Source organism: Aquila chrysaetos, chromosome 3, assembly GCF_900496995.4.
Source record: "Aquila chrysaetos chrysaetos chromosome 3, bAquChr1.4, whole genome shotgun sequence".
In the NCBI taxonomy this organism is placed as follows: domain Eukaryota; kingdom Metazoa; phylum Chordata; class Aves; order Accipitriformes; family Accipitridae; genus Aquila; species Aquila chrysaetos.
Window position 1 is genome coordinate 68,998,757 of NC_044006.1, and position 20,709 is coordinate 69,019,465.

At 41.6% G+C, this 20,709-nt stretch overlaps 1 protein-coding gene across 7 annotated transcripts in view; it reads right to left on the minus strand.

The window, feature by feature from the left end:
• Positions 1-20,709, minus strand: part of DNAJB6 (DnaJ heat shock protein family (Hsp40) member B6) — a 123,032-nt gene that overhangs the window by 25,715 nt on the left and 76,608 nt on the right. For 2 of the 7 annotated variants that reach the window (XM_030008220.2, XM_041122670.1), the window contains exons 10-11: positions 14,663-14,730; positions 6,243-6,344 (exon numbers count right to left, since the gene is read on the minus strand). In XM_030008220.2, the coding sequence (XP_029864080.2) occupies positions 6,258-6,344; positions 14,663-14,730 (155 nt within the window). In that variant the 3' untranslated portion in view covers positions 6,243-6,257. Of the gene's footprint in view, positions 1-6,163; positions 6,200-6,242; positions 6,345-12,090; positions 12,169-14,662; positions 14,731-17,196; positions 17,264-20,709 lie in introns of those variants that run through there. The other 5 variants (XM_041122674.1, XM_041122673.1, XM_041122675.1 and 2 more) reach the window with 5 other exon arrangements.

The window sequence follows — 20,709 nt, forward strand, 5'->3', positions numbered from 1 at the left end:
AATATGGTCTCTCATTTGAGCATGCATTTTGATATGCATTCTACCTATCCAAACACAAGTCATTTACATTGCAAGCTATCTGCCTGGTAAATCCATGTTTAGGTAATTCTTAGAATGGTGGATTTTTTTTACAAGAAAGATTATAAAGATCACTTGAATGTATTGTAGTCCATGGACTAATTTGGAAATTACTGAGTATTTGCCTGATAGATTGTAATGGACTCTGATGGAGCTGTTGGCTTTTATCAGCTAAACCCATATTTTGATATGTAAGCAAATTTGAAAAAGCAAAATATTTGCAGAATAATCATCCAGGCTGCTCTGTCAGACTTGCAGCATCCTGCCTGCTTTGAGTCACCAGGTCGATGAAAGGAGTGGACTATCTGCTACCAGGGCCCTGATCCGGCAGAAATGAGCCATTACCATAAATTCTCTCTTATCCCTTCAACTCAGAGAAGCCCAGGAGTATGAAGAGCAGATTGCTGGGGGTTAATGGCTGAGTAGAAAGTGAAGAGGTAATGCTGCTCACCTAATCCCATACAACTTTGCAGAGAATATCCTATAGTGAAGCCATACTTGCCCTGAGAGTCCTGATTGGGTCCCTGGCTGTGTGTACAAGAAGTCTTTAACAGTGTAGTTAAATAGGCTTAGTCTTCCACGCTGTCTATATTTTCTGTTCTGTTTTCCCTCTGTTGGAAAAGCAAAGGAAAAGAAAGAGAAAAATGGAGAGAAAGCAGGGAGCATTGGAATATGGAAAAAGAAAATTGGCAACAGGATATCGTTTAGGTTTTATTTCAGTGTTTGGATACTGTTCAAAGTGAAGGGTAAGAAAATTTTCAAAGAGCAGGTTTTTGTGAAAAAGACACTTAAAGAGAATCTTTTTGTCAGTATTTTTTTGTTAAGGCAACATTTTTGGCAAACCACAGCCAAGGAAAAGTAAGTCTTCCTGAGGAGGGACTGTCCAAAATTACAGTGGCCCCTCAGCATAAACTCTGAGAGCCCACAATAAGAGGGAGGAAGGTGTCTCTCCTCTTCACTGAATGTAGAGGGACCCCACGTGGCTGGTGTAGACTATGTGCCTGCTTCCTAAATGACTCAAGTTAGGGGAGACAAAAACCTACTCCAATTCTGCTTTTTCACCAAATCGTCTCATTGAAGAAAAATGGAAAAGCAGCCAGGCAGTACCGGCCTCTCCAACAATTTTCTGTAAGTTATCAAAGCAAATCTCCCCATATATCAAGGTTCACAATCCTTTTAAGTAAATTGATTTCAATGATGTGTTTATACCATCTCCAAGTCATTTGGTGGCATTTCCAGAAGAGGCAGGAGGTGCTGACACTGAGTGGAACAGAAAGAGAGTTACTCTGTGGTGGAACAACACAGAGAGCAAGTGAACTTGTGTGCTAGAGTTTTGGTAGGTCTTAATGCAACCATGCACAGAGTTGCAGTTATTATCGTTATGAGACATTTATTAAGTCAGCCACAGAATACTAAAATTAAAATTCTGATAAATAATGTAAACTGAAACACAAATTTTTATCATATCTCACTTTTCTGAAGGAGTATCAGTAAAATGGCAGTTGACATAGTGCCAGTAAGATAGTATAATGAAAGGTAGTATTTAATTTCCTTGAAAATGCATTTAGATTTGATTATTGAGGGTCTGCCATCAGCTGTTAACCCACAAGAACAGTCATCAAGACCTAATAGAATGACTACATTACCCAAACCCTTCGTACTAGTTAAATAAAAAAATCTAATCCATATTCCATTGAAGCTATTGAAGAACCAAGTTGTTGTGTGGCAGAAATGAAAGTGGCATGAAGAAATGAAGATTCTGACCATAGAGCCTGCACTAATTACTGCAGCTTTGCCCTAGGTTTTAAGAAGAGGATTAGAAAGGAATATACTGAAAAGAAATGGGCCACTTTCTGCCCTGCCATGTCTTGCCCATCTTGCAAAGTGAATAAGGAGAGAAAATGAGCCTTTGCCCAGTATCCCCAGCTTACCTTGATGTAGTATAAGGGTATATGGGAAGCCCCAAGCTTGTTACTGCGTATTCTGCATGGTAAACGTACTACACTTCATTTCCATTGAAACAGCAACACATATTCAACAGTGCATCTCTCTGAGGCTTCCCACATACCTTTGTATCTTGTCCATCACCTACTAGCCTCAGTTCTTGCTCTTCCTCACTTCCTACTGCCATCAAACCAGTGATAGTTGTGCCTGATATTCTCAACAGTACTCCTATCCCAAGCCCGTCTCTGACCATCTCCTGTTGTGGTCTTCAGCCATATGTGTAGCTTTTGTCTCAGCAAAGTAAACGTATGGATATTTCTAACCATAGAATAATTCTAAGTGTACCCATCACATTATCCCCATTTTAAGGAGGAGGATTTGAGACAAACAGTTACTAAGTTCAGGAAAGCAGCATTTGCCATCAGTGAGAATGGTCTGTGTTTGAAGCAGATATTTAAGTGCTTTGCAGAATCAGAGCCCCAGTCACCTGTGTGCCTCAGTTTCCCCATTATCACTGGGGGACATGCCATTTACTCACACTACTGTTGTGCGGTGAGCTCCCACTGGTTGTGTGCTCATGATGTGCTTGGAAAAATGCCATTAGCTTTTCCAAAGGTCTGAATTGCCTCTCTTTAATTTTAACTGGTTTCGTTCATAACCTCCAACGTTCTTTCCCTGTAGATTGCGTCTGTGTGTGATTTCTTTATCGGTAAAATTAAAATGCATCAGGAAAGTTCCTGAACAACAAAATGCAGCACTCCAGCCTCCTGGAGTTTAATTATATTTGTATGCCCACTCCTGCTTCAGTGACTCTTTCAGAGGTTCCCACTCACAGCTGCAGCTAAGTGGGCACATCTTAAGGTGACAGATTGAGAATATATGTTCAAGTACATATATAAGTGTATATATAGATTTCCATTCCTCCTTTGTTTCTCTCTCCTGCTCGCTGATGTTAAAATCACACACTTGCAATTTAAACCCCAACATACATTGTTATTTTGAAAAAAATAAAAGTATTGCTCACCTTCATCCCTCCCCTTTCACAGAATTTCACACATTATTTCCCTGCTTGCTCACCCTCATTCCTGGTTTGACAAGGGACTCTCATAAAGCTAGTGATCCTCTTCTTTGACCATCTCCTTGTCATCCCAGCAGAAGTATTTCCCGCACCACAGCGTTCCCATCTAGGTCTAAGCTGACAGTTGACTAGGAAATCTTCAGATCCAAATCAGACTTTGTGACATAACTGATACGTTCCTCATAAGACTCTCTGGAGTCTCATGGCTTGTATCACATTATATTTACCTGAAAAATTCAGAGTCTTGTCAATACTGTAAATCTTTCAAAGTTTAAGGCGCTCACACTGGCGGGGTGGGGGGAGGCCATGATTCTGGGCTTACGTTTTTACATCTGTTTGCTTCAACCACGCTTGTGCTGCTTTTGTGTTCACTTTCTTTGAATATTCATGTGATTGAATTCTGTGTCCATTAACATTCACAGAAAGTGAACCTCAGAGCTGCACACATATATTTGCAGAAGCAGTGGTTTACATTTGCACGCTTAGGTATTCATAGCTAAAGGCACTCACTCAAGGAACAAAATCACTACCATTTAGCCAGCCAGTCCCATGCAAAACTGTTTATTACCCACAAAGAACTGATTTTTGATCCTGCTATAGAAATTTTTTTGCCTGCTCATAGGGAAAAAATGTGTATTTAAATAATCCAAGGAAATCACTACTTTCCATAGATTTGTGCAAGCAGAAGAAAGCTGAGACAGATTATGTGTTATAAAGTATTTGTTCAGAATTTGGATCCTCCTGCCACAAAAGTGTGACCTCTTGTACATGGTAGTGGTATAGAAACTATGACACACAGCTGAGCAGATACAGGCTTTTCAGCAGAGATGTTACACATCCACCTGACACAGTTAATTAAAATGTCACTTCTATAGGAGTAAAGGGAGATGAATGTGAGCCAAACAGCTGAGCAGAGAATTTTGTTTTGCCTTTGAGCAATTCACTGTAATTTTGTTTAAACACAGGGTGGTTTTTTTCCCATTGTATTGATCAGTAGAAAGCTACATAATATACCCGAAAAAACCACTGGCATATTCAAACCATTTGCTTCACAACTTACGCCTATTGATCTTAAACTTTTCAGCCTATTTGGTGTGGTGGCCTGGCACATTAACATCAGTGCAAAGACCCCTTTTGATTTCAGTGGGAGTTACAACAATCTTGCCAGAAGGGTGTTTAGCATCAAATGCTGTACTAAGTGACGACATGGGGTTAAGTCATCCTCTGTCAGGGTATGTGAAGTAGCATGTGGTTTGTTGAAAATGTAGCCTAAATGCAAATGCTAAATTGGCACAAACGTTGGGAGCATGTTGATGATGTGTGTGGATGGCACAAAGCTGGGAGGTGTTCCCAAACAGAAGAACTGGTATGTTGTACAGAAGGAATTGCATGGCACTTTGGACTAAAATAATGCAAACAGCATGAAATTCATTCAAGGTGCAAAATATTAACTGATACATGTGGAACTAACACCCAAAACACCTCCTGTAAGATGGGAGCTCATCACTGGGAAATGACTGAAAGGTCATGAGTTGATCTTAGGGCAGCTGTAAGCCACCAGCCTGGGGCACTTGCGATTATATATATATATATATAACTCCAGTTATACCAGGAGTAATATTTCTAGGAGAGCTAAGGATGTATTAAGCTGAGTACCGTGATCTGGTGGGCTGATCTAATGGCTCACTACTGCCTTAAAAATGGCGACATGAGTCTTGTGCCTTTTCCCTACACTCAGCCGCATGCTCCCACTGTCTCCCGTGCACCATCTCTAGTTTCCTCAGACCCTTTTCACGGTCTTCTGCTGCCTGTCAGTCCAGTCTCCTGTAATTTTTGGTAACCAAGTTAAAAATAATGGGTCTTGCGGTGTTAATGAGCTGCATCCATTTGCAGAGGGATCCAGAGAGACCCAGAGTGCCACATGGTAAATGACAAGAGTGTGTAGCAGAGAGCAGAGATAGCGGAAAGAGTAAGGAGTAGGTCCTTCTTCTACTGGGAAGTGGCTGTTAGGTCCATGCATCCCATTTTGGGAAAACTGCTGCCATAGTGTCTTCGAGTAAGGCTTTGTCTGAAGCATTGTGTACACTGTGATGGTCACAGTGGGGATGCATCCATCCAAGGGATGGATCTTTTGGTGGTATCTTTGCAGAGTAGCCAGAGAAAGGTTGTTCAGACTGCCTTGCTGCGCTCCAGAGATGCTCCTGGGGAAGTTAGAGGTTGGGACTTGCTTGCCAGTTGAAAAATGTGTACTGCCAGGTGGCAGCCTCGGTGAGAGACTTACTCCTAGATCTCTAGTCCGTGATAGCAACTCATCAACAAGAAGCAGACAGTGCCCTACCTCGAGGGAACTCTCAGACTCTGGCATGCCAGCACACAAGTGCTGCAAACACCATTATATGGTCCTTTTTGTAAACCTATTAGGTTTTTTTTTTCCCCTCTATTGAAAACCTGGTCCAGAACCTGATTCCTCTACTTAGTAAAAATCTACTGATTTTCAACTAAGTGTATTTAAGACCGGTGTACACAGGGGATCAAGTAAACTCAATGGCAAAACAAGAGAGGAGGCAATTAGCAAGATATAAGGCCAGGCTCCTAGTTACCACATTGAAAACGAATGGTCACAAGGAAACAAATAGAAAAGGCTACTCGGGGTTGACAACCAACCACCAGCACCTAGACTCCCCAAAAGCCTTTTCAGTTGCCAGACCTGGGAATCAAGAGCTCCCGGAGACACCCTGCCTTCCAAATGACTCCCGTTTCCATTTCTACTCATACTGCTGGTGTTGTGTCAGCTTCAGGAACTGGTGACCTGGTTTTCATCCAATAATCCCTTCCTGGGCACCCCTTCAGCATCAAGATCTTTCACCGTACAGCTACTTACCCATCTTTGTCGGAGGAGCTTTGGCAGATGTTACGCAAATGTAAACAATCTTGATGACTCTCTCAGGACCCAAATCTGGAGTAGTGAGAGGGATCCTTTCATCCTTTCCCATGTCATCACTTTGCAGTAGCCATGCCATGCAAGCGCTCTCTCCCCCTCCAGATACCCCTTTACTGCTGTGCCCAAGTCTGCAGGTCTCAGCATCCTTTAAGTGATACCTGAAAGGATACAGCAGTGATGAGGAGTGCCAGGGCCAAGGTCTGACCAGTGCAGTGCTCAGGAGAACAGAAGCATGAGGAGGCTGGGCGAAACATGAAGGATGAGGTGTTTTCTGTCTTTCAGAAAGAGAACACGGAAATAGGTCTGGAAAATAGAGCGGGAGATGTAAGAGGAGAGGTGTGAGAACTGGATGATTTATGTGTATATACACATGAGAGAATGAGAAGCAAAGTTTCGAATTGGCAATTGGTTTGGATTTTTTATTGATTATAAATTGAAACTCCAAGCTATAATTAATAACCTGAGCCTGGACTGTACCTGTTATACAGAGTTGCTAACACATCTCTATAAAATGTCTTGCAAGGCAGTAGCTAGACATAAATTCTGTGAAGCTTATGATTTCCAGCCTGTTACCAACTTTCTATAAAGATGGTCCATTGTTATAAAACATGACGCCAGACATGGCCATGAAATGCTGCTTGGAATCATCTTTCCAGCAACCATTTTCACTTTTTGTGTAACCTTTTTAAGATTTCTGTGGCCCATTTCCCCCACCTTCCCCTTTGTTCTTGAGTAAAATAAATGCAATAGTCATATGTGAAAGTATGTTCAAAGACTACTAATGCTATTTTAATGTCTGTGTTTGTGTCATAATTCACACTTTTTGCTTTGGAGACAGTGATTTATACTCACGGCTGAAAATTCAGATTTGGGCTTGGGGCTGTGTGATTTGGGCTGAGTTGGCATTGCCATGTTTTGACTTTGTGGATGGGGTTTTTTTATACAAAATTTGTTTGACTTGACAGGCCTAAAAAGGGGGCAAAACCACCCAAATGCTTTTATCTCTTCTCTTACACAACTTCAACAATAATATAATATTTTTCATTTTAAAGTGCACTAATGCCATTTTAATCATTTATTGAGCAACTAACATAATACAAAGGAAAGGATGAAATGGAATATTTGTGGCTGCAGAGACAGATATCATTATTCAAGGGTAGAAGCGTGTGAAAGGGTAAGGGGGGTTTAAAGAGATACTCTTTTGTTGTACTTAACACTGATAAATGACATACAAGTCAGGATAACAGGGCAGAGCTCCTGTCAGGGAGACAATGATAAATGTGGAAGCTGGGACAGAAAGGTCCACTAAACAGAAATCTGTATATGACACGTTGTACATTTGATAGACTTGTCTGCATGGTCTGACTAAGCCACAAAGCGTTCCTCTTGGCTCAAATTATGGCCCCCGAGCACATTTTATACAATCACTGAGCTCATGTTTGTTTTCCCATTTTTGTATGGCAGCAAAGATCAGTGCCCCTTAATCAGTGCAACACACAGGGCTAAAAACAGTGAGGAAAAATGTCCTTATACAAATATAATTGATATCTCTTTCAGGCTAATCATTGTATAATATAAAACAAAAAGCAGGCAGACCTTTTTATTATTTCTGCTGTCTCAAAAAAAATACTCCTTTTGAAAAAATGCCCAGCATCAGCCTGATAATCAAAAGTTTCATTTAAGAGAAAACAAAATCCCCAATTATTTCTTCTTCATGAATAAAACAGAACGTCTGTGATTCATGCATTAAGCTTCCTACATTCCATGCTCCCATGCAACATGACCTGTACTTCTCAAATGTCCTCAGCATCAAAGATGAAGACAGAGGAGTGGAGACAGCCAGAAAAGGCATTCATGTCCTCAAGAATCAATTTTAACAGTTCACAAAGGAAAAAAAAAATCCAAGAATACACTCGTGTAACATTCACTGTACCCTCTTAACAGGTGACTAAGGCTGGCGCTTTCACTAGGAGGAATGTGCATGAAGGGATAAGTGTGATACCAGCTAAGAACACAAAGATTCAGTGAAAGTAATTCAGCAAGATTGGTGGAAGATTAGAGGGTGATGGTCAGTCCCTTTTGGATTCCTTTAAGCACACAGACATTTTTACTGGCATACACTGCCAGTCTCACTGAGTGCTGTGAGTCTAATGGCGTAGTGGAGAATTGCCAAGTTCTAGGTGGAAACACTTTCTCTGTTACAGCAGGTTATGAACATAGTGAGTGTCATCTCATGCCTTAGGTGAAGTACTGTACATATGCTTGTGGGTACCAATATGTGCTGACACAGTCTAACAAAGATGAGTCACAAGGGCAGTGTTGAAACCTGAATTTCAAAGCTATCCAGCTTCATATCTACAAGTGCTGAGCATCAGTTCAGAGCCACCTACAGTACACTGGCTGCTTTTGTCCTTTCCCATCTCCAGTACAGTCCCAGGGAGTGACGAACCAAGTGTAGAGGCACATCTGCACTCCAAGCCACGCTAGCCTCTCACTTAGTGAATTTAGGACTGGGAAAGCAGATGGGACAGAGCCTAGTCCCCCTCTCCAGCACTGCAAAGGAGACAGAGACAGCCGCACAGGAATCTATGTTCACTTTTCTGCTGAAAACTCCCTTCTTCCAAAGTCTACTGGGACTGTGGGAGGGATCAGCGATGGCGCTGTCAAAAATGTTTTATAGGGAAAAAATATTGGAGGCCTTCCACATAGGTGGCTTTGCTTTCCAAGCACTCGCTGAGTCCAGGAATGGGTTCTGCAACCTGTTCTGCAGAGGAGAGAGGGCAGAGACCATCTCTACGACCCTACAGCTGAGGAGAAATCCCAGGGAAGTGTCCCTGCGAGGGTGGCCAACCCCAAGCCCCTCTTATCAGTTACCAGTGCGGGAAGTGTAACAGCCACAGATTTTAAGGCAAGGCAGCTGGGTGCCCACAGAAAAGCTGCAGATTTGGGGGGAATCTTAAGAAGAAATAAGTCCCTTAAATAAATTCTGATGTGTTTGGGACTACTGCTTTGTAGAAATTATGTTTAATATAATAGAGCCTCAACACTGTGCTGACATACCAACTACCTCTGCTACTATCCACTCATAGCCTTTGCCTCTGGATCTGATATGTCCTCTGTACGCTAGAAGCAGTGGGAGGAAAGAGTGTACTTGGTTTTAATGCAACTTTCCTCCTCACTGCAGCTCAGTAACGCTAGCTCTTGCAGCAAGAAGGGCTTGTTTACCCGCCTGTGTTTGCACACGTACACTGGCATGTTTTGCATCGTGTCAGTACTGCAAAGTCAGTAAGCAACAAGGGTCCGTATGTGCCTCAAATGGCCTACAAAATACCCTGGCAAATGCGTGGGAGCCCCTTCAAAGCATCCCTTTTCATAGAGTGTTGCCTTGATGCCACAGCTAAAACTGGTTCAGTCTAAACAGATTGATTTGGGGAGGAAAGAGGGAGAAGGGAGGAAAATAGCATGCTATCCCCCACATGCTGCTTCCTGTCTTAATTTGTTACCTCTTGTAATGCGGGTAAGAGTTAGCTTACTTAATCTCCTGCGAGTCCCTGGAATCAAATAGTGCATTAAAATAACAGATCTCACATTCATGATTTTAAAACTATATTACAAGAGTTTCTCCAACTAAAATGCATTTCTACTACTGAGTCTAAATATTGATTTCAGGATAGCAAAGTTGGCACTTTAGGATGGAAAGAGAGAAATATGCTGCATTTTTCCCCTTTTTCACTATTACACTACCTTTTTTGGTATTAAAATAGTAAAAAGGGAAGAATTTATTAAATGTTAGCTGTTTGTTTTGTATATCTTGTTTTTTCCATTTTGTTCCTGTAAATTTTTTACAAGAACTGAAATAAACTCTAGGGGGATCTTTTGAAGAAGAAAAGTCTATTCAATAGTAACGTAAAATGCAAATTAAATATTTGTTCAGTGTTTAGTCATTCCTCAGAGACTAAAAGAAATTCTTCATCATGACCTCTATGCTGACCTTCACATCAAATTAGAAAGTTTTAGTGTTTATGTGGAACCATATACATTGTCCCTATAAGTAATTGTAAAGAAGAAATGAATATTTTACAGCATTTGCAATTTGTTTCAAGGATCATTTTGTGAGATATCTGCTCACTGAAGACTACAGTTTACCTTTTTACAATTTCATTTAATGATCTGACATTTAAGACACTTCCTAATTAATTCTGTATCTGCCTAAGCCAGCTGTCATAAATTTAACCTGTGCATACAGGATTACATTGTCGCTTTTAGAAAATACATCCAATAAGAAAGGGTGAAGCTTCCATGATAGGACATTTATGTCAACCATATTGTAAACAGTGAAACTCTTATTGTTAATCTGGAGTAGCTACTGTACTAAATAGCTAGTGTGAAAGGCTGCAGCAAGTAAGGGTGGGAGCATAGACTGCTTAATACTTCACAGAACATTTTCCATGGTAAAAGTTGTTTTTTAGCACATGAAAACAGTTATTTCAGAGTTTGGCATTTGTAGGATGCTTGTTTATAAAAACTTTGCTAACCAAAATAGTTCCTGTGTGGAGCACATCCGCACGGCAGCAATGTGAAGCAATCCGACAGGAATGTGGCATGTGTAATCCCCTTCGTAAACCAGAGGGAACCGTCCCAGGCAAGGACAGAGCATGGGCTGCAGCTCGTCGCTGGGTCGACCAAGGGATGCTGTGGTTAAAGAAGTCACACTACAAAAATCGTCTCCCACAAATCAGTGGTGGGTTCATTTTTAAAATGGCTTTATAAGCAATAGCTGTGACAACTGTTGACACGATTTAGAGAGACCACTGGACCACCAGGCAGAGTAGACTCTTCGTTAACTGTGTACAGTTAGCCATGGAGCTTGCTTATTAATCAGTGAATAAAAAAGAATTTTAAATCTGACAAACACTCCTGGATACTGCCCTAAAATTATGCACTGCAGGTTCAAACTTTTTCCTTGCATCTTACTTCCAGGTAAATATTCCAGGGTTTTTTTCTGTTTTTGTTCAGCAAATTAAAGCAGGAATGTGAAAGGGCAGTTTTACATGCCACAAAAGTTGGGGTTTTTTCCATCAAAAAGCAAAAATCTCTGGAATAAGATTATAACAGATCTTGAGCCGTTCATTATTTGCTATATAACAGATCATGCTGTGGAGGAAATAGTAATTGTAACAACTGGAATAAGTCTAATACGTCTAAATTTCTGTTTCTATGGTGACTTTAATAAATACTCTTTTCAAGATAAATTTAGATACTCAGGAACATTAATGTTTCCTGCCTTCTGTTTCAGACAAAAATAGAATTGTATTTGCAGAGATATGTTTTAGACATATTTGGCATGTCTTCCCCAGATTGCCACTTTCTCGGCAACTATTATTTTTTGTGGAAAAGTAGTGGATAGCCATAAATATTAGTTTATTTAGCTTCAAAAAAATTGTGGTTTGGAAAGAGTCAGCTTGCAATAACAGGAGTAGGCTTGATGTGGAAAAGGGAAATTCTGCAGCTCCCGGGGTCCCAGTATGAGACGATTTCAGCTTTGCTATGGCCATCACTCCCAAAAACCCGCAGCAGCAAGAGGAACAGCCTGGCCATCAGAGATACTTGGTTGCTTAAATGTGTCTGGTGGCTGCGGGCTTGTGCTACAGCTGTTCCTGGCCCAGTCTTGCAGCCTTTGCTTGTGTGAGCCGGCCCCACTTCAGCACAGGGCACTCTGCAAGTTGGGCTTCGCAGGAGCAGGTCTTCTGATGTCCTCCCCATGAAGTTTTGAGTTTTAACACTGGTCCAAAGTGCCATAAGCATTTTTTTTTCCTTTCTTTCTTTTCCTCCTATGTCTATAGAACTAATAACTTTAGGTCATATTAGGTCTTTGATTTGAAACCAGAAATAATTTGTAAACAGCAAAATAACGCCCATGTTTGAAGTCTTCCACCCAAGAGGGAGCAGGAGCGGATGAGGCTGGAACCGCTGGAGCAGGTTGCGGCTGGTTTTAGTTTTGTAGTGGAGGTGTCCCTCCAGTGGCTTCTCCAAAAAATGCAGGATTGAAGAAGAAGCTGGTATTTTATACTACTGACTGAAATGAGGTGCTCTCACGTCTCCCAAAGCTAACAACATGCCTTATTACCTTGGAAAAAAATGGCAATGAATTAGGCAAACTGATGTCAACACTCATGGCTCCTAATGGAGCTCACAACATCCGACTGACAGGAAATTTAGGCATGTCCTTCTCTTGAATGAAAAAGAGTTATTACCCTCCTTTATTTATCCTTATGATGTATTTATGTCTTCTCTAATAACAAACACCTGAATGTGATTCTTACCCCAAAGAGCTTATAATCAAAGTGTAAGAAAAAATGTACAGGAAATATGGGAAATCATGAACAAATATATTATTTAGTATAATATACTTTTGTAGTCTGTGTAATGTCACAGGTGGTTTTTTTCTTAAGCCTTATGGCAAAGGAGAATTTAAATAAGAGCTTTGAAGGCAGGTAATGATATACCTTTGCGGCTTTTTGCAAGATGTCTCTCCCCAGCCTGAGGGCCTGATGGAAGAAAGTATACAGGTTCTTGTTGGAAAATTTAACAAGGGGATGATGGCACCCCAGCAGGGAGTAACCACCTCGACAGGCAATGAAAGCTGATGGAGAAGGAACTAGCCAAGCTGCGCCCGGAGAGCCAAGGCAAGAAGCTCATGTTCAAAGTATTTGAGAAAAAGGTGTCAGTGTGGAAAAAGAAAGGTGAGAGGCGATCCAGTCTAGAGAATGACCTTTGATGGCCCGTGGGTAGGAGCAGGGTAGGATTTCATTTCTCAAGGGCAGTGGAAAGGAACCTGCAAGGATCTAGGTATGAAACACTGGGTGTCTGGAGGAGAGATTTACCTGTGTGCATTGCTGGGAAGGATTGGCTGTTAGACTAAGTCAGAAATCACAAACCACTGAGATTTCAGTAATCACAGCTCAGCTAAATCCCAGTTAATATGATGACCAGGTTGGGAGCCTGAGTGACAGGCAGAACAGTGTTATCACTTGCCATGATTAGGAAGGGGTATAGAAAGGAGGAAACATCGGGAGGAAACATTGGGAGGAAACATTAAAAACTGAACCAAATCCAACTGGGCACTCACAAAGACATGCCAGGATTTTAATCTGGACAGCAAAGGTGGGATTCAGCTCCTGCTTAGGACATGGAAGTCAAGGTGTCTGCCACAGTGGCTGGTGTGTAGGGCCCTGTTACAGTCAATGTCAGTCTGACCACTGGAGCCCAGAGGGCAGGTCAGCTGGCCAAAGGTAGGTCAGTACTTTAGGATGAGCTCAACTATTCCTGAGAGTCAACGGATTGCATTGGCTAGAGCTCCACTGTCTACAGTAAGTAGGTGCTTAGACAGAAGGCTCCATGGAGACAGCTCTCTACGGGTGCTTGCCACCCAAGGAATCCAGTAATTCAGAGAGCTGTCAGCACTCAGAAAATACTGGACCCAGGGATCAAGGCCAACGATGCCCCAGAGAGGGATGGAAAGAGAGCTGAGAAAGGAGCAAGTGGACATAGAACAGGAGAATCAGTGGAGGACAATGTCTTGCATGGAGCAGGACCAATTTCATATTTAAATATTTAATTCTAGGTCAGCAGAGCTTAGGCTATCAGAGGTATTGAATATTTGTTTACTTTCGTAATTTTATGTAGCCTGAGTGAGGATTTTTGGAGTCCTAGGTGGACTTCTTTGAAAGGTAGCTTTTTTCTTTGTTTATCTATGTATTAGATTTAAAACAGACACTTTAAGGCAGAGACACTATATTCTCATCATAGCATGACCCATCACTGGCCAGATAAGAGAAATTTTATCCACAGTTTAGCAAAGCACGTTGCATGTAACTTAAACATTAGTCCCTCTTAAAGCCAGGAAACAATTCACACACTTAAATGCATCTAAACACTTAACTTGTTTTTAACCAGAATCATGGAAAATTACTCATTTAAATACTACCAGGGATCATAAGTCTCTTCCCCAGTCTCACTAACTTTTACAGCACTTGAATTTTTAGCATTTAACATTAAAATATAAGCATTATGATCTTTATTTTTGGATGTGGTTTTACTTTGCTATAGAGCTGCTTAATTCTCTCCCATATCTGGAATGACATTTGCCATGGATGTCAGCCAATAAGTTTGTGAAAGTTTTTCTGGTTCCCTGGAAACCTTCCCTAACATCCCACCCTGCCCAAAGTTTAGACAATGACACATCTCAGCGTTAAATACTTCCCATGCCTCAGTTCTGAAAGGATTTTTCCCCTTTGCATATGAAGAAGAGCTGACATAGCGTAGATCGGCTTTTGAGACATTCTTGGAATAGTCAAGATGCTCTGTGTTTAAGAGAAATATTTATTTTACAGTTCACAGCCAAGGGCAGCTGGCCTGGCTCAGAACCCATTGACTCCATCAGGAATTGGCTCAGGCTGATAGGAGCTGCTCTCAGCCAGCCAACACATACATGACCGACCGAAAGTGTAAACCTGAGAACTAGGGGAATTGTGCTACCAGCTAATAAAAAAAAAAAGAATGAGCTTATATAGATAACACAAAGCAAACGATGTTTGGCCTGCAATTTCAAGAGGATTTACCTTCGCCCAATCCTTAAATGGTTTAGAGAGCCACTGAAATGCAGATCTGGGCCCCAGTCCAGTGCTCCCTGGGAACAGAAGAGACGCGTATCAGTATCATCGAGTACCAGACTCCAACCTAAGAGACCCAAGCAGTGGATAAGCAGCCCCCGTGGCAACACTTCCAAAGGGGGAGCAGTCAAAATGAAAGGAAATAAAATCAGAATACAAGTTGTTTTACTGTAAAAAAAAACCCAACCCACAGTTTAATAACTACTCCGTAATAATATTCTTCAGGTTCTTTCTCCATATAGACAAGTCCTCCAGCACTTCCTCAGGCTATCAGAGAGATTTCCAGCAGATTTCCTGATTTCTAGGCTTTTTGCACTGTCTCCTGTTTGTGGAGCATCTGTTTCTTCCAAAATAAGCAGGACTTACTCCTGCTGGCGTTATCCCTTTTACACATAAAATAACACAGGTAGAACAATAACAAACAGATGTGATATATGATATATCATAAACTATAACAGCAACATCTCTTTCCAGCCCAGGAGGGTTATTTAATTCGTCAGGTTTAACGAGTGTTCAAGCAGTTTATGGCACGTACTGATTCATGCAATCTAAATGCAGCTATGTCATTAATATCAGATAAATCTTTCTAAGCAAGAATCTATGCTTTCACACAAAAAAATAGTATCTGTGCTACATCAAGGGCTTGTGTTTCGGCAAATAAATTCAGCTGGGATTTAGGCTAGTGGTTTTAAATAAAATTATTCTACTCTGAGTTTAGCACTTTCTAATACTAGTTCTGCTCCCGCGCTGGGTCAGTAGGAAGGTGCTGAGATCGTGCAAAGAGTAACTAGCTCCCATGAGAAACCTTGCAGACAGATTGGTATTTGGGGGTGTCTTGCTAACAATGTGATTTTATTCCCAGTTTGTGAAATCTGTAACCCGTACTTAGTAATAAAGCCTACACAGAACAGTATTACAAGTAAAGAGATGAGACAACATGAGACTTGAATTAATAATATAGTGGTTTCCAGCCAGGGGTCAAGGTCAAAGAGCATTTTGATAGCGAAATCAGCAGCCGTTATTTTCATGTGCCTATGTCTTGTCCACAGCCATACGTTATGCTGAAAGAGCCATGTATACATCACGAGCAGACTGATGAGAGCTTCTGGCAACACTCCAAAAGTAGGCTATAAGGAGAAAATGACAGTTGGGAACTGGCAAATTTGTGGTTTTCTTCTAAGTTTTTAAAGTATGAATAGATTTTCCGGGGGGGTGAGGGAGGTGCCAGTAAATTATTTCCCTGGCATCAGAATTATTCATCTGAAATAATTCAAGGAAGGCAGTACTGGTCTACAAAATCCTGGTTAGAAGAATTTTTAAAACAGGAAAACTAGGCAGAGTAGGGATTATGGTCACTTTACTAACAATATAGAACAATACACATATGTTTATTTTGAAAGCTTATCATTAGCACCAGTCAGAATAAAATGCCCGAAGCTAAATGTATAAATTTGTAAAGATATGGAATCCATTTTAACCACACACTGAGCAATGAATTCTTTACTACAGCTAACCTTGATACAGCCATATGTAGATCAACAGCATCCTTGAATATTATTTGACAACATAATATTCATATACTGAGGCAATTGTATTTACAAGCCTTGAGGTTAAAAACGGGGTGATGTAGATTCAAACTGGATTGATATCTTAGCTTCAGAATAAATTATCCATTTTAACTTGGGTGAGTTACTTAGAAATAGATTTATAAGAAAAACTTGGGCACTCTAATACCTAAATACTGTGATACCTGGTGCAAGCCAGACACCTTAGGGAATGGCATTAAGATAAGGTAAACTGACCTCACAAAGTGTTGTAGGGGAAGGGGCTAAGAAAACCCACTTCCATATGAAGCTCTCCTGTGGAGAGTACTCTACAGATGGTAGACATTAAGGTCAAGTCTACCTTTTTTTACAAAATGTGACATCTCGGAGGCAAGGTTACTGCTGCAGACCTATAGAGCCCGTTACATGGTGCTCACGGGCTGTACGACTGTTGCTCACCATGTCTGGCATTGGGTATAATCTTGAGCTGAAGCTTTCCCATGCTGTATGAAATTCTTGAATAGCAGTTTTAAAGATGCCCGGTTACTCTCCTCCATCCAAGAGAAGAGCTGTGTGGGCAGAAGATAATGCTGTGAAGCCTTCGGGCAGCTGAGGGTTGTGAACCTATAACTGCTCCATCCCAGCAGAAGGTCTCATCTGCTGAGCATAAATTGAGACCATCTTTAGGCATGTGGGCCCTTTTCAGGGTAGGCTGTGAAAGTGAAAATGGGCACAGAGCATCTTGTTGGTGACTACCAGCAGGAACGCAGGTTGCTGCATGGACTTGGTGGTTGTGTGTCTCTGAAATGCAGAACATACAGGGATGTTTAGGGAGATCTCCAAGGAGAACCTGAGGAGGCTGCAGGCTTAGGACACCATCAGGTTTAGCCAAGGAAGGGTGGTGGCTGAAGGCTGGGCAGGTAGACTTTGAGCTTTGGCACTGGAATTGCTTTTTTATCTCTCCATGCCCTGTCCATACGAAGGAGATATAACAGTTTTTCCCCAGCTGGTGATAGAGTGGCAAGGAAAATTAAAAAAAAAAAAAAAAAGAAAAAGAAAAGAAGACAGTTATACAGTGGCAAAGGCTTTATAACTAAAAGCTAGACAGACAGAGACACATTACCTCAACACCACCAGAGTCTGAGGCTGAAAAAGAGAGAGAAAATTGTGTCTGTCCTGGAATTAATAACTTTTAGAAGAGTGAGTTGAAAGCCCAGAAGTAGACTCCAAATTAAAACCATATCTATTCTCTCTTTAGCAGAAAAGTGGTTAAAGGCACAAAGCCGATGGTAGGAGCAGGGCTGAATTACAGTGTGACAGTGAAGGACCAGTCATGGAACACACAGTGCACCAGCAGGTCTGAAGGTGGGCAAGTGAAGATGCCCAGTTATGCTGCCCTAGCATAGTTTACTATAAAATGACTGCAGGAGCCATACAATAAGAAAAGCAAGGGATGCACCAAATGCAGGTGAGCTGTCTGTGCCCCCTGAAAGCTGCCACCAGCCCAACCCGAGAAGCTGCAGGAATGAAGAAGGGAGGGCTGGAGCTGGACTGAGCCTAGAGGAGACAGTACCTGGAAGGGTCTCATAAAGAAGAAGAGGACAAGGGCAACGAGGTGACTTGTGCCAGAGCTGATGACTATACAGTAGTAATGTAATCAATCCCCTCCCCTCAATGCTTAGAGTCAACTACGCACTTGAGCAAAGGCACGGTATGAAAAGCTGAAGGCTCAGTGAAAAAAATTTGAGTTTTAATAAGGAATCATTTATTCACATGCCAGTAATAATTTACCCAATTTCTGCTACTTGTAAATACAGTCACATTGTCTTGCGGCGGCAGGGAGGCTGCGCGGCGGGCGAGCGCAGTGCTCCTAGCATGGAGCAAACAAGCTTGTACCACATTCTCATGGCAGAGGCTGTGCTAATGTGAGTATGCTCGGGGCATGCCTGGTATTTTTGGAAGCCTGAGCAGATTCAAAATAGCTGAGTGCTGATGTGTCTGGGATCAGGAGCCCAGGTCAGAGGGGATTAGGAGGCAGGATTTGTGGTAGCATAACTGCTTCCAGCTCTCCTGCATCAGGCAGCATCCAGGACCCTCCATCACCAACTATGTCCTTTCCTTCTCACAGCCAGGCCAGCTCACTCTCATGTTCAGTACCGTGGGACACGGGTCTTCACAGATTTAACCAAAGGTATAAATGTTTCACACTGCCTTTGGAGTCACCGTGCAAAGCGGAGCAGTTTTATAATTGTTAAAGTTGATGGACCTAGAAGGACAACATAGGTACTGGTCCCACTGGAAAGACATTACCTTAGGGACTGTATTATGTATATTTTTTTCTTCCAATCTTTGCCACAGCTGGAAATGGGAAAAAAAAAAAAACAAACCACAAACCCCATCACTTTCTGTTTAAGTTGCTGTAAAAATCCAGTCCATGCATGCTTTGATAGGAGATAGCCTAATCCTCTTCTTGCTTGAGTGGTCTCTCCAATTTCTGCCGTAGAGCTGACAAGTCCCTTTGGGTTTATGGTGAGGGATTTTTTTTAGACCTTTTTTTTTCTTTTGCTCTACTGATTTTACCTCAGGGGAAGTCACTGAGATTTTTTTCCACAAGCAATAGCTTCTTATTTATTTAGCTAAGCTATCTAATTCCATTAAAGGTAGCTGTTTTGGGGGCCTTTTTAAACACTCCTCCTTTTGCTCTGGATTCTTGAGATCTTACGGCATCTTTTTACCACACTAGTTGGCTTGGATAGTTAGGGTTACATTAGGTTTGTCTAACAAGTGGAAAAATATATTTAAACTCCTCGCAGAGGACAGTTACAGGGTCTGTTCCACGCCAGTGGGACTCATGTCCGGCGTGCTGGGGGCAGAACTGAAGGAACGCCAGAAGAGAACCAGTTACATTGCTTCTGCACTAACCCACGCCCCAAAAACGTGAGTACCTGCAAAAGGGCGGGTTACAAATGCAGAAGATAAATAACTGAATGAGTTTAATAAGTTTTCCTGTGATGGATGTGCTGAAATTTTCCTCTAAATCAACAAGGTGTCTTCCGATAGCCCTGCTCTGTGTCACATCCCAGAGTGGTGGACATCATAGCACAGGAACAGCTGGATAAAGAGTTACAGGCTGAATTATGCCAAAGGGCAGGAATGTGTTGTTCCTCCAAATACAATTTAAGCTGTTCAGTTTTGTTTTCTCTTGACAAACATGGGATAAACTAATTACATTATTTTGCAGATAGCTGTGGATGGAAGTGAAATAAAACCCCTTATCTCTGGGAAAGCCCTTGGATATGGCTGTGGTTGTACAAATACTTGCACTGCAAATACAATTAGGCAGAATGAGTGGGGATGCAACAAAAGCCACTAGCCGAAGGGTGGAGTGGGGCACTTAGCAGACCTCACCCAACTCTATCTCTGATGTGTCTAGATTTCAGGGAGAGGGAGAAATGTGTTGTCAGTATTGATAGTAAGGGAGAGTACTCTGTAGGGTTGAATGTCATTTTTATAAGCTACAAAACTGTTTAATCTGTATTGCTCCACATTATTTCTCTGTGTGCTTGCCTTGTGAAACAGCATGATTGAGTTGCTGGTCTGAAGAATTAATGAGCTAAATGGATTGAATGAAGTGCAAGAGAAAGGGATTAAATTACCTTATTTTATACATGGGGAACAGAGAGATAGGCTGACTGGTAACCACTTTAAGATTGACTCAAGAAGGCAGGAACAGAGTCAAGAACTGCATGCAGATCCTCTAAGTCCCAGGCTACTCTCTTAACCATGAAAGCCACCTTCTCAAATACAGAGTTATATTTGTAGTGTGGCCATGCATCATACATCAAACCACTTTCTGCCTCCAGCCCACCCTCACTCCAGCAGATTTCCAACTTTGAACTTCATATCTGTAAGGGCTGATTCCACCAGCAAAAACTGGGCTTCCAGATTAATACGCTTTGCAGCCCCAAATGCTCAGGAATTGCAGAAAACCAGAAGGACTCTAAAGAAGAAATTGCAACAGATTTTTTTTACAAAGGTGATAAATTAGGCTAATATGCTAGGAAATTCAGCTGTATCAAAAATGAGGATGAGGTAGCTTACAAAGTAGAAAGCTCTTGGCTGATGCCGAAAAGCTGTTTTAGTAATGGTTTCAATTTGACAAGAGTCAGGAACACACCAACCTCTTCCTAAGGGGAAAGCAGAGCACTGCTTTATTTATAAAGTCAGGAACCAGATGGGAGTACATTAAGCTTTGTGGAGCAAAGTTCCTTCTAGGCTCATAAATGATAGCAGGATATGGGGGTTTACTATGTAAGTATTGGAGTTAACTCATCACAGTGAAGTGCTCCCTGTTTGGAGCAATACAAATGCGTTGGCGAAGGCTGCTTTAAGGTAATGTGGATTGATGGGATTTCTTCACCACTGCACTTGGAAGGATGCATCATGATTTAA